Source organism: Styela clava, chromosome 15 (genome assembly GCF_964204865.1).
Source record: "Styela clava chromosome 15, kaStyClav1.hap1.2, whole genome shotgun sequence".
In the NCBI taxonomy this organism is placed as follows: domain Eukaryota; kingdom Metazoa; phylum Chordata; class Ascidiacea; order Stolidobranchia; family Styelidae; genus Styela; species Styela clava.
Window position 1 is genome coordinate 14,521,288 of NC_135264.1, and position 22,259 is coordinate 14,543,546.

At 33.9% G+C, this 22,259-nt stretch overlaps 1 protein-coding gene across 5 annotated transcripts in view; it reads left to right on the forward strand.

The window, feature by feature from the left end:
- Positions 1–2,278: 2,278 nt before the first annotated feature.
- LOC120333980 (uncharacterized) overlaps positions 2,279–22,259 on the forward strand; it is a 31,386-nt gene continuing 11,405 nt past the window's right edge. For 3 of the 5 annotated variants that reach the window (XM_078120552.1, XM_078120551.1, XM_039401414.2), the window contains exons 1-29: positions 2,279–2,653; positions 2,956–3,030; positions 3,589–3,678; positions 3,957–4,109; positions 4,550–4,690; positions 5,311–5,478; positions 5,616–5,750; positions 6,506–6,634; positions 7,284–7,352; positions 7,700–7,867; positions 8,151–8,285; positions 9,017–9,145; positions 10,031–10,099; positions 10,666–10,833; positions 11,415–11,549; positions 12,701–12,829; positions 13,373–13,504; positions 14,166–14,285; positions 14,753–14,920; positions 15,347–15,439; positions 16,379–16,498; positions 17,410–17,523; positions 17,941–18,069; positions 18,461–18,570; positions 19,652–19,829; positions 20,443–20,540; positions 20,841–20,988; positions 21,390–21,509; positions 21,632–21,770. In XM_078120552.1, the coding sequence (XP_077976678.1) occupies positions 2,504–2,653; positions 2,956–3,030; positions 3,589–3,678; positions 3,957–4,109; positions 4,550–4,690; positions 5,311–5,478; positions 5,616–5,750; positions 6,506–6,634; positions 7,284–7,352; positions 7,700–7,867; positions 8,151–8,285; positions 9,017–9,145; positions 10,031–10,099; positions 10,666–10,833; positions 11,415–11,549; positions 12,701–12,829; positions 13,373–13,504; positions 14,166–14,285; positions 14,753–14,920; positions 15,347–15,439; positions 16,379–16,498; positions 17,410–17,523; positions 17,941–18,069; positions 18,461–18,570; positions 19,652–19,829; positions 20,443–20,540; positions 20,841–20,988; positions 21,390–21,509; positions 21,632–21,770 (3,712 nt within the window). In that variant the 5' untranslated portion in view covers positions 2,279–2,503. The remainder of the gene's footprint in view (positions 2,654–2,955; positions 3,031–3,588; positions 3,679–3,956; positions 4,110–4,549; positions 4,691–5,310; positions 5,479–5,615; positions 5,751–6,505; positions 6,635–7,283; positions 7,353–7,699; positions 7,868–8,150; positions 8,286–9,016; positions 9,146–10,030; positions 10,100–10,665; positions 10,834–11,414; positions 11,550–12,700; positions 12,830–13,372; positions 13,505–14,165; positions 14,286–14,752; positions 14,921–15,346; positions 15,440–16,378; positions 16,499–17,409; positions 17,524–17,940; positions 18,070–18,460; positions 18,571–19,651; positions 19,830–20,442; positions 20,541–20,840; positions 20,989–21,389; positions 21,510–21,631; positions 21,771–22,259) is intronic. The other 2 variants (XM_078120553.1, XM_039401415.2) reach the window with 2 other exon arrangements.

Genomic DNA, 22,259 nt, shown 5'->3' on the forward strand with positions numbered 1-22,259 from the left:
AAAATATAAATGTAGGTTATAAGCATAAATTTCTACTGACGAAGCAAGCAGTAATTCAAAATTAACAATTGCATTATAACTAAATTTCCTCGTCGAAATTCGTAATGGTAAGTTAAATCTAATGTCGGTTACCACCTAAGATAGAATAACATTTATCTAACGACACGATTCGGCTCTTGATTCCATTGACCCCGAAATTAGCTCAACTGTGAAGCAAATTGCTTTAAAACCTACCAGTGATGAAATATTTATTTCTAATCTAGTAAACTTATTTGCTCAATGCAGCCCTAGCTTAAATGGATAAGTTAAACGCGCTGAGTGTTTGCGTTGTTTATCTCATTTAGCCGTGCCGTTTTATTACGTCATAATTTCCTTCCATTTTAGGTTTCTGATTTCAATAAAGTATTGTGGCATCATAAAATACTTATGAGTCAGCTTATTGTGTATAAACAAATGAGGTTAGACCTGTCATGCTGCACGCTTCACAAAAAAAAAATGGTTCCCCGGGTTCAGCGTTTTGCGATATTTAAATCGATGGTGGCCGAGTTTGATTATGTATGACGACTTAAAAGTCTCAAATAACTAACCCCTCTTGGCTTGGCTCCATTATTCAAAGCAAAATGACTTCGTATGCACAACGTGAGAAGTAGGGGATATTCGTGTTAATTCGACTAATTTCTTTTCAGTTTTTTAACAGCTAATCTTATTCAAGGACGTGTCAATTAAAAGTCGTCGCAGAATTTGGTTTTCTTTAATGTATTGAATAACACTTGCAATGTCTGTCATTGTTTGGCGACTGTAGGCATCCTTAAAATTCTTTCAGTTACAATTTCAACAGTATTTTGGTTATATTACCACTGAATTGAACAGTAAGTTACACGTAAAGATTTTTCTATTCATCGTCGACTAAAAATTAATTTATACTGCCGCCTTGCCAACCAACACTATCGTATGCGATCACGTTTTCTTGAACTTGGACTACCGAGTATAGCTTTTTTAAATATCTTCTTCGTTTTGATATGTCTACTCGAACCATGGAGCAAATGATATTTAATCAATATAACTCTGTGTCTCACAAAACTAAGCTTAGTCAGATATTGATAAGCTACAGGAAGAAGAAATTTTTAAAATCCGAACTTTTGTAAACCTAAACTCGTACTGCATAAATAAATGACAGGCAAATAAAAATGTGATCCTTAATATTACACATTGAAATGATTAAATGCTCAACTCCAGGATAAATTGAAATAAAGAAAATTTTACTATCAAGTTTTTTTTTCTTTTTGGATAACGCATTGTTACAACGGCTTCAAGTGTGGAACCGGCGGGGAACACGGAAGGTTATCGAGCATTGTGTCAGCGCTTGCGGCCGAATAGGGTTGCTATTTCGGGACCAGATCTGAAATCCCGGGCTCGGCATTTTCAACATCTAATTCCGGGATTAATAGAGTTAAGAATCACACACACACACACACACACACACATTATAAGCATGTTTATTTCTTATACAACTGACGCAAAAACATGATAGCATCGAATGTCATCATTAATTAAATCGATTTCTGATTTTCCTGCCAAAAAAAGATGAAAATGCACGCTCAGCCTCGATTGACGTAGATTTGATTATTTTTAGTGCGTCCTACAACTTCTCTATGTTTTCTGGCCTCTCCCTGCTTGTCTCATATAGCAGCATTCAAGCTCAAAGTTAAATTATGACGTATCAGGTATTTCTGACGTATTTGGCGTGGCGGTGTGGCTCATGGCGCGGCGGTGTGGCTCATCGTGCTAAGCGTTAGGAATACGCTCGCCACCGCACCTCTAATTACTCTGCGTGGGTTCGCAGGTTCGAATCCCATGCGGGATGGTAATGTGCGAGAGGATTGGTGGACTCCTCGCCGTCGTAGGGTGGTTCACGTAAACTCTGGTCAGTTACGGCTTTCTCCACCATCAAGTCCATGCTTCCGAAACAAAAGTAACTAACTAATCCCATACCCGACATGGAATTGTAACCGGACGAGAGGCCGTGGTTCGCCATATGGATAAGCCGTCTTATCGACTTTCCTCTCCTCCGGGATGAATATGTAAATCCTATCCTATCCTGGTAAATTACCGACGCATAAGCGGGTCGCCATTTTTTTTCCAAAATCACATTGCGTTTGAATTTGAACTCGAAGTCAGTCCACAACTGTCGCTGAATTTTTAGTAATAAAAACATCACATTTTATAGTCACAATATGTAATGACGCCGGATTCGGAAACATGCAAAATTTCGCCTCTTCAGAAAGCCGGAACTCCGATATTTCGAAAAATTACTGAAGCGAAAAATCGCTGTAGCGACAAGAAATTTTCTTTACTTTGTAGCGCGAACCTTCGAAATATAGTCTAGTCAGCGGCCAGTTTTTTGTTTTGATAGCACGTTTTATTGTAGTATATTCTTGCTGAATATGAGGAAAATGAGCGAGTTACTATAAACTTTCAATAAGAAGAGTTTTACTTTGCAATAATGGAAAATCGAGAATTTGTTTCCCGTATTTTGGAGTTGCAAAACTCGGCGGCGAAATCGTCAACATTGGAATCACAAAATGACGAATATGTCAAAAGAACTGCTGCAATGCAAGAAGAAATTAAGGATTTGAGAGCTAATCTAAAGCAGGTGTGGCTAAATAAATTCTAATAATATTTAGATTGAGATTACAGTAATAGTCAAACCTGCAACGGTACAGACAGACAGATACCAAAATTCAGAAATTGGGTTTTTTGCTAAAATCTCTGGAACACTAGGGTAAAAAAAACTGAGAACTGTACGGAACCGCACTGAAATTTGATTAAAAGGCCTTTTGGCGTACTGGCGTATGGACAAGTTTCTTTACCTAATCCAGTAATCATATTTTTCATTTCTGTATCTTTATCTTGCACTATTATCCACAACTTCAAAATTATTTAATAATATTTTAGGTTGAAGCTGTAAAGAATACTTTTGAACGAGACATGGCAGTTTACATAACGGAGAATAAAAGTTTGAAACAGCAGGTGTGATATTGCCAATTTCAAATTGATTGCTGTAATCGTTAAATAAGAATCGTACATAGAAATCCATGTTATAATGGTTCTTCAACTAATTTTTGTCATATATGAAGTTATAATTATCTGTAAATCGTATTATTGTTTGTGTATACAGTCTGATAGTGAAATATTCCAATCGACTGCCTGGCCTAGCAATATCTGTGTGGCTCGGCAGTGTCGAGCATCATGTGAATACTCTCGCCACCGCACCAACTCTGATTACCCTTAGTGGGTTTGCTGAGTGGGATAGTTATGTGCGAGAGGATTGCTTCACTCTTTATCATAACCGCTGGATGGTTACGGTTTCCTCCACCATCAAGTCCATGCTTCCGAAAGCAAATAACTGGAAATGTGATATATTCATGCCGCTGCTTATAAATGAAAATTTGAACATAAATATATTAGTACATATATATATCAAGAGAAATATTATGAGTTAAGATATTCACCTTTGTGTTCCATTAAAATGCTTGCAAATTCAATGAAACTTTTACATAACTTAAAAAAAAACTTTTTGAATTTCAGGTTTCTGTGTTGAAATCAGCTCACGATAAAAATGCTTCAACATCTGCGAGACTTCTACATGAGATTAAGGACGGAAACAAAAAATTAATGGTAATTTTGTTAAAAGTTTGGGTATCAAATGTTTTCTCATTTTTTTCTCGAAACAAGTCCAACATGTCATATAGCTAAACACCAAGTCAAGTCTTCTTGTGGTTACTGGTAGTTGAAAACGAGTCCAAGTCACTCGTTATCAAAGAGTCGTTAGGATATGGAACTCAAATGAAACTAATGTCGAGGTTATAACTCGGGCCTCCCTAATGTGATCTCCAGTCGATGACTTTTATGACTAAGAATTTTCTCGAATTTTAAATAGCTTTTCCTAATTTTAGAGTCTGAGAGAGGAAGAATACCAATCAAATTTAGACAGAATGAAAGAAGAATTGACGTCAAGCAAGAGTGAATGGACTGTCAAATTTAGGAATCTTGAAACTAAAAATAATATGATGAGATCTGAGAAGAGAGACCTGGAAAAAAAGATTCAGGTTTGGTTACACATTTCAACGCAATGGCCTAGAGCAGGGGTGTGCAACAGTCGGCCCGCAGGTCGCACCCGACCCGCTAAGCCTTGAAGACCTATTTAAGGCCGGTTGAATAAAACCGATTGATAAACTTAATTTTTGAAGTAAAAGACCATTATTTCATATGAGCAAAATTTTATGCTATGCCCAAGTTCTAGAGTTGTCTGTAATATGTTATCTTATACATATGAATAGTCAACAATGACAGGTACTTTAATTTTAATATTTTGTGTGTATTGTTATGTATGGAATGCTCATGGACCCAGGAAATTTTGCTGTGGGCACTCGGGAGACGTCATGCACCCTCAGCATTGGATTAAAGTATTATACCTAACTATACTGGCATTGTATGTTCAGGATCTCTTCTTTGATCCCCATTTCCTTTCATTTCCCCCTTCTTTCAGGAACTCTCAACAAAACTAACAGAGTCTGATAAAGCAAACTCATCAAGTTCATTGAAATCAAAGATCCAAGTTCAAGCTTTGGAAAGTAAACTTACTAAATTGGATGATGACGCAAGAAAAATTAATGAAAAACATCAGAAGGTTTGAATATCTTTCCTTATTGAGCTTGTCCCGTAGCTGTTTAGTGGTTTCCAACCTTTTATGGCTCGCGGCCCCCTTTCCGGAGGCTTTTAGCACTCATGATCCCCTTGTTTATCATTTCAATGGTATTTATAGTGTTATTTTGATTGGTGTGTTTCAAATCCCATTATGTTCAACCAGTTCATGCTCAATAAAGTGAAAACACTCTGTTAAATACCCTTATCAAGCTATGAAACTAGGAAAAAAGGGGAGTTTTATTGTCAAGGGAAAGGTAAAATCAGTTTTGCGCCTGGCATTTGTGGCTCCCTTCAAACTGCTCTGCGGCCCCTTTGGGGAGCCACTGACCCCGGGTTGTGAACTGCTGGTTCAGGAATCACCCTTTGAATTCAAAGAAAATAATTTTTTTTATCAATGATTCTAGATTGAAGACTATTGTTTCTGACTATACTTTTTACAGATCCGAACCTGCAAACTTATACGTTTTTAATTTATTATGAGTGATTATGTCATTTGTGTCATTATCGGTCAAGAAAACTTTACCAGTTTTGTATATTTTTCACACACAATAATCGTGCTTAATTGATCTCTATTCTTGTTTTCATTTTCTCATGTTTCTTCAGGAGCTGAAGACACTACAACAACAACTGGAAGATAGAGAGAAACAACTCGGAGCTCAATCGAACATCAATAAAAGAATTCACAAAGATTTGAAAACAGAAACAGACGAAATCAAACAGCAATTACAGAATGAAGTATCGAAGAATAAAGAACTAAATAATCAAATTCTGGTATGAAAATTTTCAAATTTCCAATATTTGTCATTTTGCACCTTTCACTCTAAACCAGGGGTGTGCAACCTTTAATACAGGCAGGCCAGATACACTCCACCCAAAGTTTTTTATGATTGATTTTATCATTCTTACAGAGGCTAGAACTGAAGGTCAAAAGTTCATCTGAAAACCTGAAGCATTTTGAAGAAGAGAAAACTGTGAAATTGAAAAGTTACGAAGAACAAATCTTAGTTCTGAAAAAAGATGTCAACGCAAAGTCTAGTAAAATAGTAAGTTGAATTTTTATTTCTCATTTGTTTTTAAATAAACATGCTCAAAAAACATGCAAAGTCATTCACAATATCAGTAAAGATTGATCGATCCGAGGCCGGGCTCAACAGAGGTAGTTCGGGTCAGGGCGATCATAAAGGCTTCGAAATGATAAATTCTGCATATATGAAATTCTTGGGAAACAGGTTGGCATGTGGGTACACTGACAATCTGACATTAACCAGGTGCGAGCTCGCAGACATCGCTCTGGATATATATTTAAATACTGCAAAGGAAACATTTTGAATTGAAAATTAGAATACCACCATGCATGCGGTGTAGTTGAGGAAACTTAATAAAACGTTTAAGTTTACAATTAAAGTTTTGATTTTCATATCCAATTAATTATGGCCGGCACCTCTGGAAAATCATAGATATACCAATTAAAATATATTACGCAGAAATTTGGGCGCGTTAGAAGTGTGTGTACCAATATGGATTAAACTAATTTTGTTTGCCTATTTTACATCAAGTGTGTAAAGGGACTGAAACCTATGGGCGGGGGGAATATTCACTTGGCTAACACAGACAGTCCCCGAACTCGTAATAGAACTAAAATAAAAAGAATCTGAATAAAATTATGGCCTAACCCTAACCTGGTACATATACTACTGAAGTACCTTAATCACTATTTGTTTAACAGTTCTAAGATGACCAATCACCAAATTGAAAATTTTTTTTGCTTTCTGATGATGTGTTGTCTTATCTTTATCAGGAAGAACTTCAACAAGAACTTTATGAAGTTCATGATTCCAACACCGGCGAACTACAAGATTTAAAAAACAAGATTGTAGTTCTGAAGAATGATAAAAGAAATGCTTTGAATAAGAATATTGAAATTACGGTGGGATTTATGAATATATAAAGTATTAAAAAATTTTAAAATTGCGAAGGGAATTTCTCGATACCATATATTGTTTTGGCCCTCATAGATGTATTAAATGAAGTAAAAATACTTAAACAATTACTGATTAATAAAAAAACTGATTAAAATATATTGAGATCTGGCTTCATAACAAAATTGAAATTGTAAACTTTATGGACAACTTATATAACTAAAGATACGTCAGTTCTGTAGCAGTTAGGCAGTAATTTGATTTGTCGTCGAGTGATTGGGTATGCTGGGAAAACGTGGTTTCTGAATCAGAAATACAAAGATCTCAGAATGAATTTTACTGATAAGGATGTGACGAGTCCGTCATTACAGAGATTCGACGAATCCGAGTAATAGGTCAAATGGTTCATGAATCAGAAATACAAAATGAATTTTACTGATAGATTGTGCATATTATAAATTTTTTGCTTCAGCATTTTTTGGTATTTATTTTTTTCATCAAATGAATAAAAAGTTGATTGGGATATGTATAGACAGATGAAATGATTTATTATGATGCTGTTTATCCGAAAAAGATATCTATAGTATTGATATATACAGTAATTGAAAGATTGACAACTTGATTGGTGTTCGATTCAATCATTTTTCTTACTTTTAGGAAGAATTAGAATCTCTAAAACGAGGGATGAGTAGAGAAATGGAAAATATAAAAGATACTTGCAAACAGGTATGAATGTTCGCAAATATTTAGAATAAAATTATTGTAATAAAATAGATTCAGGCGCTGGTTTGGCTATATCACCCTAGAAATATTTATCTTATCTAAAATTTGATGAAAATAGCAACAAGCAAATTTGAAAAATGATGGAAATCTGAATCTTATTTGTTTGGAAAAAAATAAGTGGCTAATTATTTTCATATCCCATATGGACGGGAGTGTGTGGCTCCCAATATGAATAAGCCATTTCATCGTTTTTTTCTCCTTTGGCGAAATTTATTTTTATTATAAATTATGTTTATTGATGATACAGAGATTTTTCATGTATTTTATTTATTCACTGTTTCAACGTTTAGGAAATGGACAAATTGAAAAAAGAATTCAAAGAAAAAGAAAAACATTCTGCTGCTCAGTCATGCATATCTCGGAAAGTACAAGAAGACATGAAAAGGAAACTTGAAAATGAGAAAAATGAGATTGAAGGAGAGAGAATAAAGAATAATAAATTGATCAACGATGTCAAGGTAAGATTTCTTCAACAAAATTCGACTCGTATGTAGATTGTGCTGAGGGTTGAGTTAAACTAAGTTGCCAGTTTCGAAGTCTCGTAGTCGACCAGTCATCTAAATGAAATTACTTGGATGGTCCATAACTTGCCTTGCTTGGTTTAGGGAAGTGGTTCCCAAACTGTGGCCCATTAGCCGTAGCGATACAATATAGCCTGACAAACTTAAGTGAAATGGTTTATTCTTTTTTATTTTCATTTTGCGTTCTAGTTCTTCATAAATATCATTTCCCCTTTTTCAGCGGCTTGAATTGCAACTCAAAAGTTCTCAAGAGTCAGCTAAAACAGTAGAGAATGACAACACATTAAAATTGAAATTATCTCAAGAAAAAGTTTCTTCACTTCAACAGGAGATCCTCATCAAGAATAAAAAAGTGGTGAGTGTTGCCAGGTTTTTATATAGTTCAAGGAACCTAAAATATTTTCAGTAAAACTCAATAATACTAACTAAAATTGACCAAAATGTACTCAAATCTTCTAAAACACAGCAAAATAACTATATTTGAAAATAGCTGCTATATATCATTACTTACAGTTACAATGGAAGAAACATTACTAACAGAAGAGTCAAGTGAACCAATAGAGCAGTGGTTCCCAATCTTTTTTCCAAGCGACCCAAATTTTTTGAAAATTCAATTTTATAAAATCCAGCGACACAAATATATGCCCAAATACTAAATGTCATGTAATGATTTTATGAACGCAAAATTAAATAGATTACGAATATAAAATGATCATTTTCATACAACAAAAATTTTTTACCTTGTGCAAAAGCTGCGCTTGTTTTCCAAATCGTGGAATGGCTACAATTAGCAATATAGATGCCACCAGGTTTTCATGTTTTACGTCGTGATGGGCTCCAGTATCAAATAAAAATTCATTTGAAAATAGAATCATTAACTTCAGGATTTTGTTGAAGCAACAGACAACCTAAAAATATTTTTCGGCGTATCGGATTCATTACATATCGATTTTTGTTTAATTGGGTATTTCATGGTGATTTCTATTTTTTCGTTTTGATTCAAAACATTTCATTCAAATAATAACTAAGACAGATACTCAACTGCTTTCATTTTATTTTTCATTACATTTATGTTCTTATCAATAGAATGAACTACAAAAGCAGCTTTTAGAAGCTCAGGAAATGAATGGGAAAGATATGGAGGAATTAACAGAAAAACTGGCAACAGTCAAACGAGAGAAAAGAAACGCTCAAGAGAAGATTAATGAATTGAATGTGAGTTGTATTCTGCGTAAAATGCACAACTTTGTGAATCTGCTTAGCCAGAGGTTACAAAACTTTTCAATCGCACGACATGGGGCATTGGCAGGGGAGTAGCCAGAAATATTCAAAAATGGGGGGGGGGTTCTAAAATTTCCTATTTGCCAAGTTAGATCAAAACAACTAGCGGTTTCTGCCAAACGCCGGAAAAAGTGTGTTTTTATGAGTCTTGAGGGTGTAAAAGGCGTTTCAAACTTCGAAAAATTGCTATGTATGATACATAAACATGCTTTTTTAGTTGGAGGTTGGACTCCCTGGCTATGCCTCTGGGCATTAGAAAGAACTTTATTAAACATTTATTATAACAATTATTATAACAACATTTATTATAACAACATTTATTATAACACATTTTTTATATGAACATCTAATCAGTGATGTAAATTAGCTTGTTTACACTCAAATGTCCAAAGTAAAAGTGTGAATTATCATATATTCATTTGTCGTAACTGTTTGTTTTTTTGTATTCATTGTGTTCATCAAATGTATGAATGTATGTATCATTACATTATTTTTTGGGTGCTCTGGAAGTATTCATACCAAGATGACGCACAACCTGAACACCCTAACCTGAAACAAATACTATGTTCAGGTTGTTTGACATCTTTGTACGAATACTTCAGGAGCACCGTTTTTTTTTGTATTCAATTCATCAAAAGCTTATTGGAATATGTATAGACAGATAAAAGTTATCAAAAAATTGGGAAATCACTCAACAATGGTATTCATGTGATTACTAGTTAAAAAAACTGTTGTGCCAAAAAAAAAAGTTTTATGTAGAAATTTGTTTTGAATGCTTGGTAACAATAGTTTTTGATATATTTATTTTTTCTTATTTAGGGAGAATTAGAATCTTTGAAACGAGGGATGAGCAGAGAAATGGAAGATATTGAGGAGTCTTGCAAACAGGTATGAATGTTCGTTTACGGGTTCTTTAAGGGCAAGCGCAATTATAATAAAACGAGAAAGATTTTGACGCGAGAAAAACTCTTGTTTTCAAATAATAAAAAAGAAACCCGAAATACAAAAATTAACGCTTGGCACCAAACAGGCGAAAATCTAATAATATAATAATAATAATAAGATTAAGGTGATAAAAAAGTTTGACTGTACATTGAGTTGGGCTTTTGATTTAAATCTTTTCATTAGTATAGCTTTGCTGGTTTAGCTGTATCAGCCTAGAAATATTTACCTCATCCAAAATTTAATAAAAATAGCAACAAGCACAAGCAGATTGGAAAACAATGAAAATCTGCATCTTATATAAAGTCTATTCATCTGAAAAAAATAGTTGTCCGAATATTCTCATACCCCATTTAAACTGGTCACCCGACGAGAGTCCGTGGTTCGCAATATGATTAGGCCGTTTCATCGGTTTTCCACTCCCTAGAGAAATATGAGAATTCTATATAATCCATGTTTACTGATAATACAGCAAATTTTAATTTTTTTTTATTCACCGTTTCCACGCACAGGAAATGGACAAATTAAAGAGAGAGTTTACAGAAAAAGAAAAACATTCCGCTGCTCAATCATGCATATCTCGGAAAGTACAAGAAGACATGAAAAGGAAACTTGAAAATGAGAAAACCGAGATTGAAGGAGAGAGAATAAAGAATAATAAGTTGATCAACGATATCAAAGTAAGATTTCTTCATTAAAATTCAATTCATATGTGGATTGAGTTGAAGCTTGAGTTAGAGTCAGTTTCAAAGACTTGTAGTCGACCAGTCATTCATATTAAATTAATCGGATGGCCCATATTTACTTGCGACTTTTGTTTAGGGTTGGGGTGGGCAAATTGCAGGCCAGATCTGGCCAACTGTAGTGTTTCATCCAGCCCACCTGTGTCTGCTGTAATCACGACTATACTTAATGACCTCAATTGTTAGCTTCTGCTTCTTATTATTATACAATTGTAGACTAGCTGTTGTAAATGTTTTTTATTCATAGTTTTTCCTATTGAGTTTTGCGCCGCCGGCCCAGTAACCAAGTCTATTATCTGTAAATGTCCACCCTTGGTTTTAGAGACTTCTACATGGCCCACTGTCTACCACTGATATAATATAAATACTCATTTTTAAATATTCTACATACACTCACATCTTTGCTTCAATATCTTCTTGAATCCCCTGGCGGTGTTGACTTAAAAATTTTCCAAAATATTTGTCGTTTTCACCTTTTGACTTCTTCCAACTCAATAAATATCATTTCCCGTTTTCAGCGGCTTGAATTGCAACTCAAAAGTTTTCAAGAGTCAGCTAAAACAGTAGAGAATGACAACACGTTAAAGTTGAAATTATCTGAAGAAAAAGTTTCTTCACTTCAACAGGAGATTCTTATCAAGAATAAAAAAATGGTGAGTGTTGTCAGGTCTTGTGTACTCCCATAGTATAGTATATGTACCAGGTTAGGGTTAGGCCATAATTTTATTCCGATTTTTCTCACTTTAGTTCTATTCTGAGTTCGATGACCGTCTGTGTTAGTCAAGTGAATATAACCCCTGCCCATAGGTTTCAGTCCCTCTACACAACTTGATGTAAAGTAGGCAAACGCGCCCATAAAAAAATGGTGAGTGTTGTCAGGTTTTGCGTACTCCCATAGTATATGTACCAGATTAGGGTTAGGCCATAATTTTATTCGGAGACTGTTTTGTGTTAGCCCTGCCCATAGGTTTCAGTCCCTTAATTGGTACAAATACTTCTGGAGCGGCGATTTTTGTATAGTTCCCGTGGCTAGTTTTTATTTAATAATAGTCTTCATCATGGCTCAGCGGTTCAATTGTGTCAAAATCGCAGATTACACTTATCAGGTTCAAATTCCATTCCCACCCCCTTCACACCCATGGTGTAATAATTGGGTGGGCAATGCTGAGCTGAAACCGAAATCAAACTCTACGGACATTTTTAAAAAATCTTTCAATGAGCATATTTCCGTCATTACTTATTGATTTTAATCGGTAAGTATGTTGATGTGTATTTGTCTGTATGTCTGTCTGTCTGTTAGATGCACGCGATATCTCACAAAAGCGAGATTGAATCTGCTCCAGATTTTGCATGTGCATTCATCATATCTCGGATCAGAACCCTATTGATTTTGAGCGAATCATGTCGTATAATTAGCGAGTTATTAATTAATTAGTTATGGGACACAAGGTGTCACTATGGAGTAAGAGTGCTGTTTTGGGGGATCCCCTAGCTTTCGATCGATAAGTCTTCGGTCTCTGATCGATATTCTCGTTTTAGATATTGACATGAATGCGGATTCCTTTTTGATGAGGTTTTTAAATTAGAAATTAAACTTTTGTTGGGTATGTTTTATATGCCCATGATTTTTGCATAAGTTTTGAATTTTTTCTAGGTGAAACTAGGTAAAATTACCGTTTTTCTTCAAAAAAAAATCCATTCAAATATTTGAAAAAAAAAGCCTGAAAAAAGAGCATAAAATAAATTGTAAAGTACTTACTTTTAACATGGTTAGTCATTCTACGTTTTTTTTTCTCATCGATAGAATGAGCTACAAAAACAGCTTCTGGAAGCTCAGGAAATGAATGGGAGAGATATGGAAGAATTAACAGAAAAACTGGCAACAGTTAAACGAGAGAAAAGATATGCTCAAGAGAAGATTAATGAATTGAATGTGAGTTGTATTCTGAAATGTAAAAACTACAACTTGGCAAATCTGGTTGAGCCAGAGGTTCCGAAAATTTTCAAAATTATGACATATTTGCATAGGAAAAAACTGAATAACAAGGAATAGTTTTAAAATGATTGAACATTCCATCAGTGCTATAAATTAGCTTGTTTTGTTCGTGTTATTTTACACATAAATGTCCATAGTAAAAGCACAATTTATTTTTTATTCATTTATAGTAATTGATTTTATTTTATGGTAGTTGAGATAAACATTAAGGAAGTCGTCTATTTCAAAAAAGTTCAGTGTTTTAAAATCTTTTTTTGTTATGTATTGTTTTCGATTTATTTAAATATATCAAATTTAAAGAAAAATCAGGATTTGATCCTGTTAAATTTATCAAAAGTGAGAATTTTATCATGAAAATTGTGCAAATAAATTGAATTGAATTCATTTTTCTTCAAATTTTAAATCATTCAATAAACATTCTATAGTTTCTCAAAGTACACAAGACCTTCCAAGTTTTTCTATGTTTTATACAATATATAGGAAGAAATAAGCAAATCAGAACGAATCAAATCCAGGGCGGAATCGGGCAGTAAAATACTGAAAGAGAAACATGAAAACGTTGTTCGGGAACTTGATCAAATGACAAAGAAATTTAACTCTATGGAAGAAAAGGTTTGAAATATTTTGTTTTGAGGTCGATACTAAAATATATCAGTGTGAATGTGGTTTGTTGAGCACACTTTTGGCGAAATTAATTGGTGGCGCAAAACATTAAAATTGTTGAAATGTGATTTTTTTCGAATTACTCTTATTACATATCGACCGATATTCGAAAATATGAGTGTTAGAGTGCGAGAGTCATTATAGTTCGTTCGGCAATCGCAGATATGTTTTCGGACGACCCATGTGGCGGTGCAGTATTTTGGTATCAGTAAAATAATAGTGTAGAATAGCGGGCCGCGAACAGCCCACAGAAAATTTGAGAATACTCAAAACTAACACCGTTCCAGAAGATACTTCTATCTTTGAATACAAAAAATTTGGAGTGATTGGTCCAGTAGAAAAAAAAATACTAAATTCGGACAAAACGATAACTTTTCAAATCTACCTACTTGTCGACTATGTTCCTGATTAAGCCTACTATTTACTGAGATGGTTATAATGGGATATCTTGCCACCCTTTATACATTCTGAAAAAATATTCGGTTGTAAAATTTGAAATAGAGTAATTGGGGTAATATATTTCTTCGGAGATCATTTTTAAAGTATACAAAAAAAGGGTCTTTATATTGTATTCGAGTGATTTTTTATTTGACATTTTTGTCCTTTGCAGTGTGCTGATCTTGAGGAAGAGTTAGATTCTCACAGAAGTAAAAGCTCAAAGATATCTGAGATGAGACATGAGATCACTCAACTCAGATCAGACAAAAGAACATTGGAAAGCGAATTGAAGGTAAAATTGTGAAATCTTGAAATTGAAATATTTTTAAGCTTAAGAGACATTGTTTACATGATCATTTCCCATATTTTAATGTTGTTGAATCCTATGAGAGAGAGATAAATATATGCGGAAGGGTGTTTGGTATTCCCGTAATATGTGTACCAGGCTAGGATTAGGCCATACCTTTATACTAATTTTCCTTATTTTAGTTCTATTGCGAGTTTGGGGACTGTCTGTGTTAGCCGAGCCCCCTTATAGATTTTCCTTTTTCAGGATAAAAATGAAAATCCCATCATTCCAGGCAAGTCTTTTTAAAAGTATTTCAACCTTTACTATATCATCTTACTTGTTTGGAGAAAGGTGTCAAAAAATTTCCATAAAAAATGATGGGATTTGAACCAGTGAGTGCTCTCTGAAAAAATAATTTCCAATTCAACGGTGGCAATTCCAATTTTTTCATTTTTTAACTTTCCACAAAGGACAAGGAGGATGAAATCCTTAGGATCACCTCTGACCAGAGAAAGTTGTCGGCAGTGGAAAAATCTGCGAAGGAAAATGAAAATAAGTTGAAAAAAGATTTGGAATCTGTAGAAATTGAAATGGAGAATATGGAGAAGGAATATAAAAGCAGAATTGATGAGTTGGAGGTTTGTGATGTCTACACAGGCGACCTGTGTAGCGATTTAATATGGCTCGGAAAACTCAAGTGAAATAATTAAAAACACCTTATGTTTTTTTTTTCTTGCTACCAAGTGTTACGTCATTTTCACAGGCTAAGCACCTGTATATTTGTAACAATTCTATCTTATGTATCTTAATTATACATACCAGTTCTGATGTCAGTGCTTTGCTGGCGCTCCATTCTCTTGCCTGCGAATATCTATCCGCTTCTAATTTCGGCTCCTCCATATTGAAATTGTATTGCTGAAAATAGAATCTCAATTCGTTTTAGATTAATTTATTTCTGTTGAAAATAAAACCATCTAAAATATGCGAATATCAACTTTGAGAAGTTTGGAAACGATCAAAATTTTTTTTATGCTTCTCTTTTTCAACGTTGCATTTATTTGTAGGACAAACTAAGTGAGACGAAAAGAAAACTTGCAGCTCAGAACATAACTTCAGTAACGGTGTGTAAAAGGGCGGAGGAAGACTACCAGAAGCAGGTAAAAATATATATTTTTTTAATTTGCAAATTCATTAGGACTCCCAAAAGACTTGTCACACTGAAAAATGTATTCCTGGTACATTTGGTATGACCAAGGTTACCAGACAAGACTATTTTAAACCAGTGGTTCTCAAACAGTGGGGAGTAGTTAATTTTTTGAGGGGGCTTGAAGCTAATTAAAAATAAAAATATTTGTTAGATTTGATTTTGCCCAACAGCCACGTATTTTCAACATGTTTTTTGAATAAAACATACTTTCTCCTTACAATCTGTTATTTGTAGCTTATTGTTAGCTAGTTATCTTTAAGGTGGGGCACGAGACTTGACAAATTATAAAAAAAAAGGAGCGAATTCAAAGTAAAACTACTGGTTTCAACTGTAATATGCCTATTAGGTAGATCCTTCAAACTATTTTTAAAAGTTCAAAACGGGTTGAAATAATTTTTTTTAAGAAAATTTATTTGGGATTACAAGTGATTCATGCTCGAGACTTCGATGACCTTTGTTTGGTTTGAATTACTCGCGACTTAGGATTTAAGCGCTTCTTTCACACACTGATAATCAATTGTAATAATATCATTCGAATACCTAAAATTAAGATAAATATTTCGGTATTCCCTTAGTGTGTGTATCAGATTAGGGTTAGGCCATAATTTTATTCCGATTTTCCTTATTTTAGTTCTATTACGAGTTTGGGGACTGTTTGTGTTAGCCAGGTGAATATACCCCATGCCCATAGGTTTTAGTCCCTTTACACAACTTGCTGTAAAGTAGGCGAACAAAATTAGTTACCTCCATATTGGTACACACACTTCTGGAGCGCCCATATTTTTCGGGTAAAAAATTTGAATTGAGATCAGAATTTGTAGTTGAATAAATCAGGTTAAATTCAATAATTTCTTTCTTTCTAATATAATTATTCCTCATAATCTTTCAGATTGAGGAAAAAGAAAAATTGGAAAAAGTGAACATTGAGCAATTAGAACAAGAGAGAGGAAACATTGAAAAATTGAAACAGGAATTGGAAGAAGCATTAACTGAGCTAGAAATTGCAAAGGTAATTCAATATTTGTGCCAATTTCGATTCACATTTTATGTGATTACTTGGATCAAAAAATTTGAAGTAGAGCTAATGTAAAAATACAGATAATCTTAATAACTGATGTCTTAAATATGTGGGGTGGGGTCCCACACTTTCTTCCCATTTTCCTTTTCCACACTTGCCCCTCTCATCACACTTGTTCAAGATTTGTCCAACACTTGTCATGTCACACATCTCTCATTGTGCAGAGTTTGCGTAGATTATAGTTAGGTAAATTGTTGAAGTGAACATGTGAAGTGGGATTCATGTTATGTTGTAGATTAGATTAGATATAGTTATTGAGGGTTAATGATATTCATAGAATTGGGCCAAGTTTGGCACAAGACACCCCTAAATCTCTAAAACTACTTTGTTTGTAAAAATTTTTATTGATGTAGAGGTCAGTGGAAAGGCTTTTTTGTGAGGCAAAACCAGGTTACATGCGCAAATGCCATGCCCAACACCTTCACCAGAGTGTGCTAAATTGGTTGGCAATGCAATGAACAAGAATGATTTCGGTCTTTTCGAAAATAGAATGTATTGTATTTTCTCCTTATGTATTGTATTGTTGGACATCAGTGAATTCTGGTGACCGTACATTTGAACCCATATGTATATCCGTCGGTTCAATCTATATACGGGTGCTAAAACCCATGGGTTAGGGTTAGTATGGGTTCAAATATCCGTAAAACAAAAAAAAATTCCATAGGTGCAAAATATGCAGGTGCAATTGTCAAGGGTTCAAATGTAATGGAATCGTGAATTCTGGCACACTTGCACCTTGTTCTTTGTTGAAGACACGAATTGGCATTGTATAAAAAAAATATTGTGCAAAATTTGACATGAGATGATTTTTTTGAGATTTTATTCTGGTGTGTTCTTTTTAGGATGAGAAGGCCGCTCTTGAAGAAAAATTTGACGTTTTAAGGGAGAATTGCACAGTTATTGAAACACTAGAAGAACAGTTGGATGATTATCATGATAAATGTCAGCAATTACAGGTTGGTAATACAATTTTGTTCAATTTGAAACTACAAAGATATTTTTGAATGCTGACAATTGATAGTACTTGCAATATGTGCAGTCTACACTGCATGCTTTGGTACAAGACTGTATGCTCTGGAGTATGGCATGTCTTAATTGCCGTAGAACCATAATTGTATTTTTCCATGTTACTGAAGTTGGATTATTGAATTCTTCTTGAGTTGCAATTAAAGACTCTTATTCTTGATGATGATTAAAATCAGAAATTTTGAAAAACAAACTAACACTTCAAGTTTGTAAGCATTCTCAACAGACAATCGGTAAAGTAATGCATATGTCAAAGTTTTTTTTATCAAAACTTGGTTCACTCGAATCTGGAGATATATAATCTATGGTATAAGAAATAGAATTACTTTTTTTTATTTCTATTTCAGGAACAGAATGCTTCCTTAATCGAGAAACTGGCAGTGTCAACTCGTGAGAAGGGAGGAGCAAATAGGAAGGTTGAAAAATATGAAAATGAAAATAAAGAACAACTAGAAAAAATGGAGGAAACTGAGAAAGTCAGTAATAGAAATAAAAATATTGGCGTGAAAAATGTTTCCTAATTTAATAAGCCTAAAATACTTCGTTGAAGAGATAATATTATGTAATGCCAGATTTCCAGTTGACGAATTTTGATTATCTAGAAAATTTATGATTTCTAATGCGGTATATTTGGATGTTGCGCATATAATGATTATAATGAACATTATTCAATTATGATATTGTAATTATATATTTGATATTCGGATAATGATAATGTTTTAAAGTTTTTTTGAGAAATTTCTTTCGATTTGTAATTTCAATAAATAAATCGTGGAGTATCGAATGATATTTTAAGACGCATTCTATTTATTTTTCAAAAAATGATTTAAAACATTTGTTTATCATCAAAAAAAATAAATTTTCCAGGCATTGGAAACTCTGAAACAAACTTGTGTTATGTTGGAAGAACAAATCGTTGGACTTGAAAACATTAACAATCAACTCATGAAAAACCAGGAAGAACTGTCGGAAGAAAAGTAAGAACTATTGAACTGAACTGCACTTTTTTTTATAAATTACGATGCTTAAATATTTAAAATTATTTTATATATCTTCTTGATTATTGACTGTACATGTGAAAACATCTTTTTTAAATTGCGCGACAGGTGTTGACTTGGTTAATCTGTAAGAAACATATTCCTTACTCCATTGGTTAGTCTGTATAGTATGATTATATACAAATATACGATTGTTGGGGTTCTTATTATTGCAGAATTGTTTACTCTGAAAAAGAAAATTTCTAACTCTTTCAAATATATTATCGTATGTCTGTCCCCGCATATTAGCCAAGTTTGAAACTCCAAGAAAAGTTGCCTTACTGAGGGGTCGGCTTATACACGCACACATCAGATTGTACAAAAAATTTAGGTCATATGTGCATAATTCTGATCACACTCAAACGAAATGACAATATGCTAACTTAATTCTAACAGCTGCAACTCGACTCATGCTAAGGCCCCACGATAAAAGCGTATGATTTGTTGGGTCTGCTTGGGCTTTTGGTCCTGATTGCTAATCGATAGGAAAATTTTCTTTCGCTCGGTGTACGCTATTATGATAGTGCAGATCGACCTATCCGTTATCTCGAAATGAAATTTCGGAGCTCCCAAAGTTTGTGCACGAAGATGGCGCACAACCTGAACCCTAATCTGAAACAATACTATATGCAGGTTGTGCGCCATCTTGGTGCACATTCTTTTGAAGCTCCGAAATTTCATTTCGAGATAACAGATAGGTCGATCTGCACTATCATATTAGCGTACACCGAGCGAAAGAAAACTTTCCTATCGATTAGCAATCTGGTAGGACCAAAAGCCCAAGGCAGCCCAAGCAAATTTTAATAAACTTTGTGGGTCGTTTTCACTTTGTGGGTCGGCTTGTATGTGAGATCGCTTTATATGTGGAGATACACGGCTATAAAAGAATAGACTGTGCTGATAGTATGATATTGGAACCTGGGACATCAAAACTGATTTTGATAGTCATTTTATAAGTTTACTTTCATGTTTTCCTGGTGTTATTCATATGTTCTACTTATCTCTCTTAATTTCACAACAGAGAAAAAGCTGTGAAAGATACTAGAAATGCCATGAATAAACTGGGTAAATTAGAACACACGATTGCGCTAGAGAAAAGACGAGGTGTCGAATTGAAAGAAAACGTTGACGAAGAAATGATTGAATTACAAGTACAAGCTCGAGAAGAAGCAAATAAGGTTCAAGAGTTGCAGGATGAGGTGAGATTTTTATTGGATCGAAACGATTTTGCAAAGTGAACACTAAAAAATATTATTCACCTCATAAATTTATTAACGACATATTTATACACATGTTGCTCTACCCAAACTCGGCTAATGTGTGTACTAATATGGAGGTAACTGATTGCCTACTTTACATCGAGTTGTGTAAAGGGACTGATTACTATAGGCAGGGGGTATATTCACTTGGCTAACACAGACAATCCCCAAACTTGAATAGGAATAAAATAAGAAAAACGAAATAAAATTATGGCCTAACCCTAACCTGGTACACACACTACCGAAGTACCGAATTATCTAACTTGTAGCTATTGTCCTGATCATATTAACTCCTTCAAGTGTTACATCAATCTGTTTCTGTAAATATCTATATATTCATTACCTTTTGGCACTTCTGGAGTTGTCTGTAACTTGGACATGAATCTTTTTTACTTTTAGTGAGTAAGTTTGACCTTGTTTGACTAACGTTTTTTAAAAAAATACTCAATCTTATCAAAGTAATTTACTTTTCCATAATTTAACTGATTTCTTGTTAAAACCCTTTTTCTAACTATACTTTCTAAAAAATAATGATATTTAAATTCAATTTCAGCTTTCAGATTTGGAGAGAAAATATAAACTTCTGGAAATGAATGCAAATTCTCTGCAACAGAAACTCAACAATGAAAAAGATATGTCAGAAAGATACAGGTACATTATAATATATATAAAAGCAGGAAAAGTCTATTTTTTTTTCATTGCTGTGCACAATCACATCTTTATAGTTTCGTTAGCTCTGGGCATGGTAGTAGCTTTACTCAGGAAAGAGTCTCTTTTACTGTGTGTGTACCTTGTGTGTTGAGCAAATTGTCTTTCTCAAAAATGTGTGTGCGAAGCGAGCAAAGATATAGTTATAGTCCTTACTGTTGATGGACTACGTTTAATGTACAAATTATTTTGTCATTTCTCGTTGATTGATCTTTTTATATTTGTTGAATTCACTTTATACAGGCAAGATGCAGAAAATTCTCGAAGTAGGATGGCAACATTGGAAAGTGTTCGTCAACAGACATCAAGCGGACTCAGATCTGAGATAGAAAGAGCTGACGCATTAGCTCATGAGAAAACAGCTTTGCAGAATAACTTTGACACTATGAAGGTGACTATCTAGCTCTAAGCTCTAGATAAGGGGCACCGATATATAAAGGAGTTTCTGTTTATGGAATTTTTTCAAACTTTGGTCAAAATTGCACAGTTTGGGATAGTAAATGCCAGAGGCAGAAGAATCTAATATTCTAGTCTGCATAAAATCTGAAAACTATTAATAAAAACAGCCAAATCAACTTTTTTGTTCTCCTAAAGCAAAATCATTGAGTAAGCATTGTCTTCTATATGTCCTTCGATGAACATATTTTTAATAATCCATTTTCAAAAATATTATTTCAAATTTTATTTGGAATTGTAGAATATGCTGTTTCGGCAATACATGACACCCCCTCTGTTTCCTGAATTACTCATTTTGCCGAAAAATTTTTTTTTTAATTGTATCGCTACATTCAGATGAAACAATCTCACGAAAGCATTAAAATGAACTGCACTCTCGGACAACAAAGCAAACTCATTGATTTCTTGCAAGCCAAAGTCGAAAGTTTGGAACCGCACGATAAGAAAAAGAAGAAGGTAATTGATATTTTTTTTTATATTCTTAATTTTTTGACAGCGTAGGGAACAAAAATTCAAAGCATTTTACTATTGAAGGGCGTCAAGTGTAATGCCAAGAACAATCAAAAATTTTGTTTCAGAAAAAGAATGATTTGTACCAAGTTCCGCTTCAATACAGAGAACTACAAGACATGTTGGAAGAATCGAAACAAACTAACATACAACTCCAACAAAAAGTTAACGATTTGAGAACGGAGTTACAGGACACTAAATCAGATGGTAGATTGTTGATACTTTGAATTGAATAGCAAGTTGGTTCATAACCTTTATTCTTCCACTCGCCTGATTTATTACACAGGACATACACTCTGTTTTTGTTATTTCTCAAATCTCTAATGGATTTTTAGCTAGTGGCTTTCACTTTGTTATGTACAAAATATTATGTACCCATCTTCATATAATACAATAACATATATTAGTCAACAAATTTGGGGAAACTGCATTAAATATGATCTGAATGAAATTTAAGTAATAATTTTGTATCTTTACATTTGGAAATCTGTCATTTTAAGCATTTGTCATCTATTGATTAGACAAAAAATTGACTTCACCAAACTTCTGACACGATGAAAAATTAGGAAAAAGAGGCAGAATGTGTATTCTTCTCTTTTGGACTCGTATGCACACCAAGATGTCACACAACCTGAATCCTAACCGGTACACACATACTATGTTCAGGTTGTGCGCCATCTTGGTGCGCATACTTCT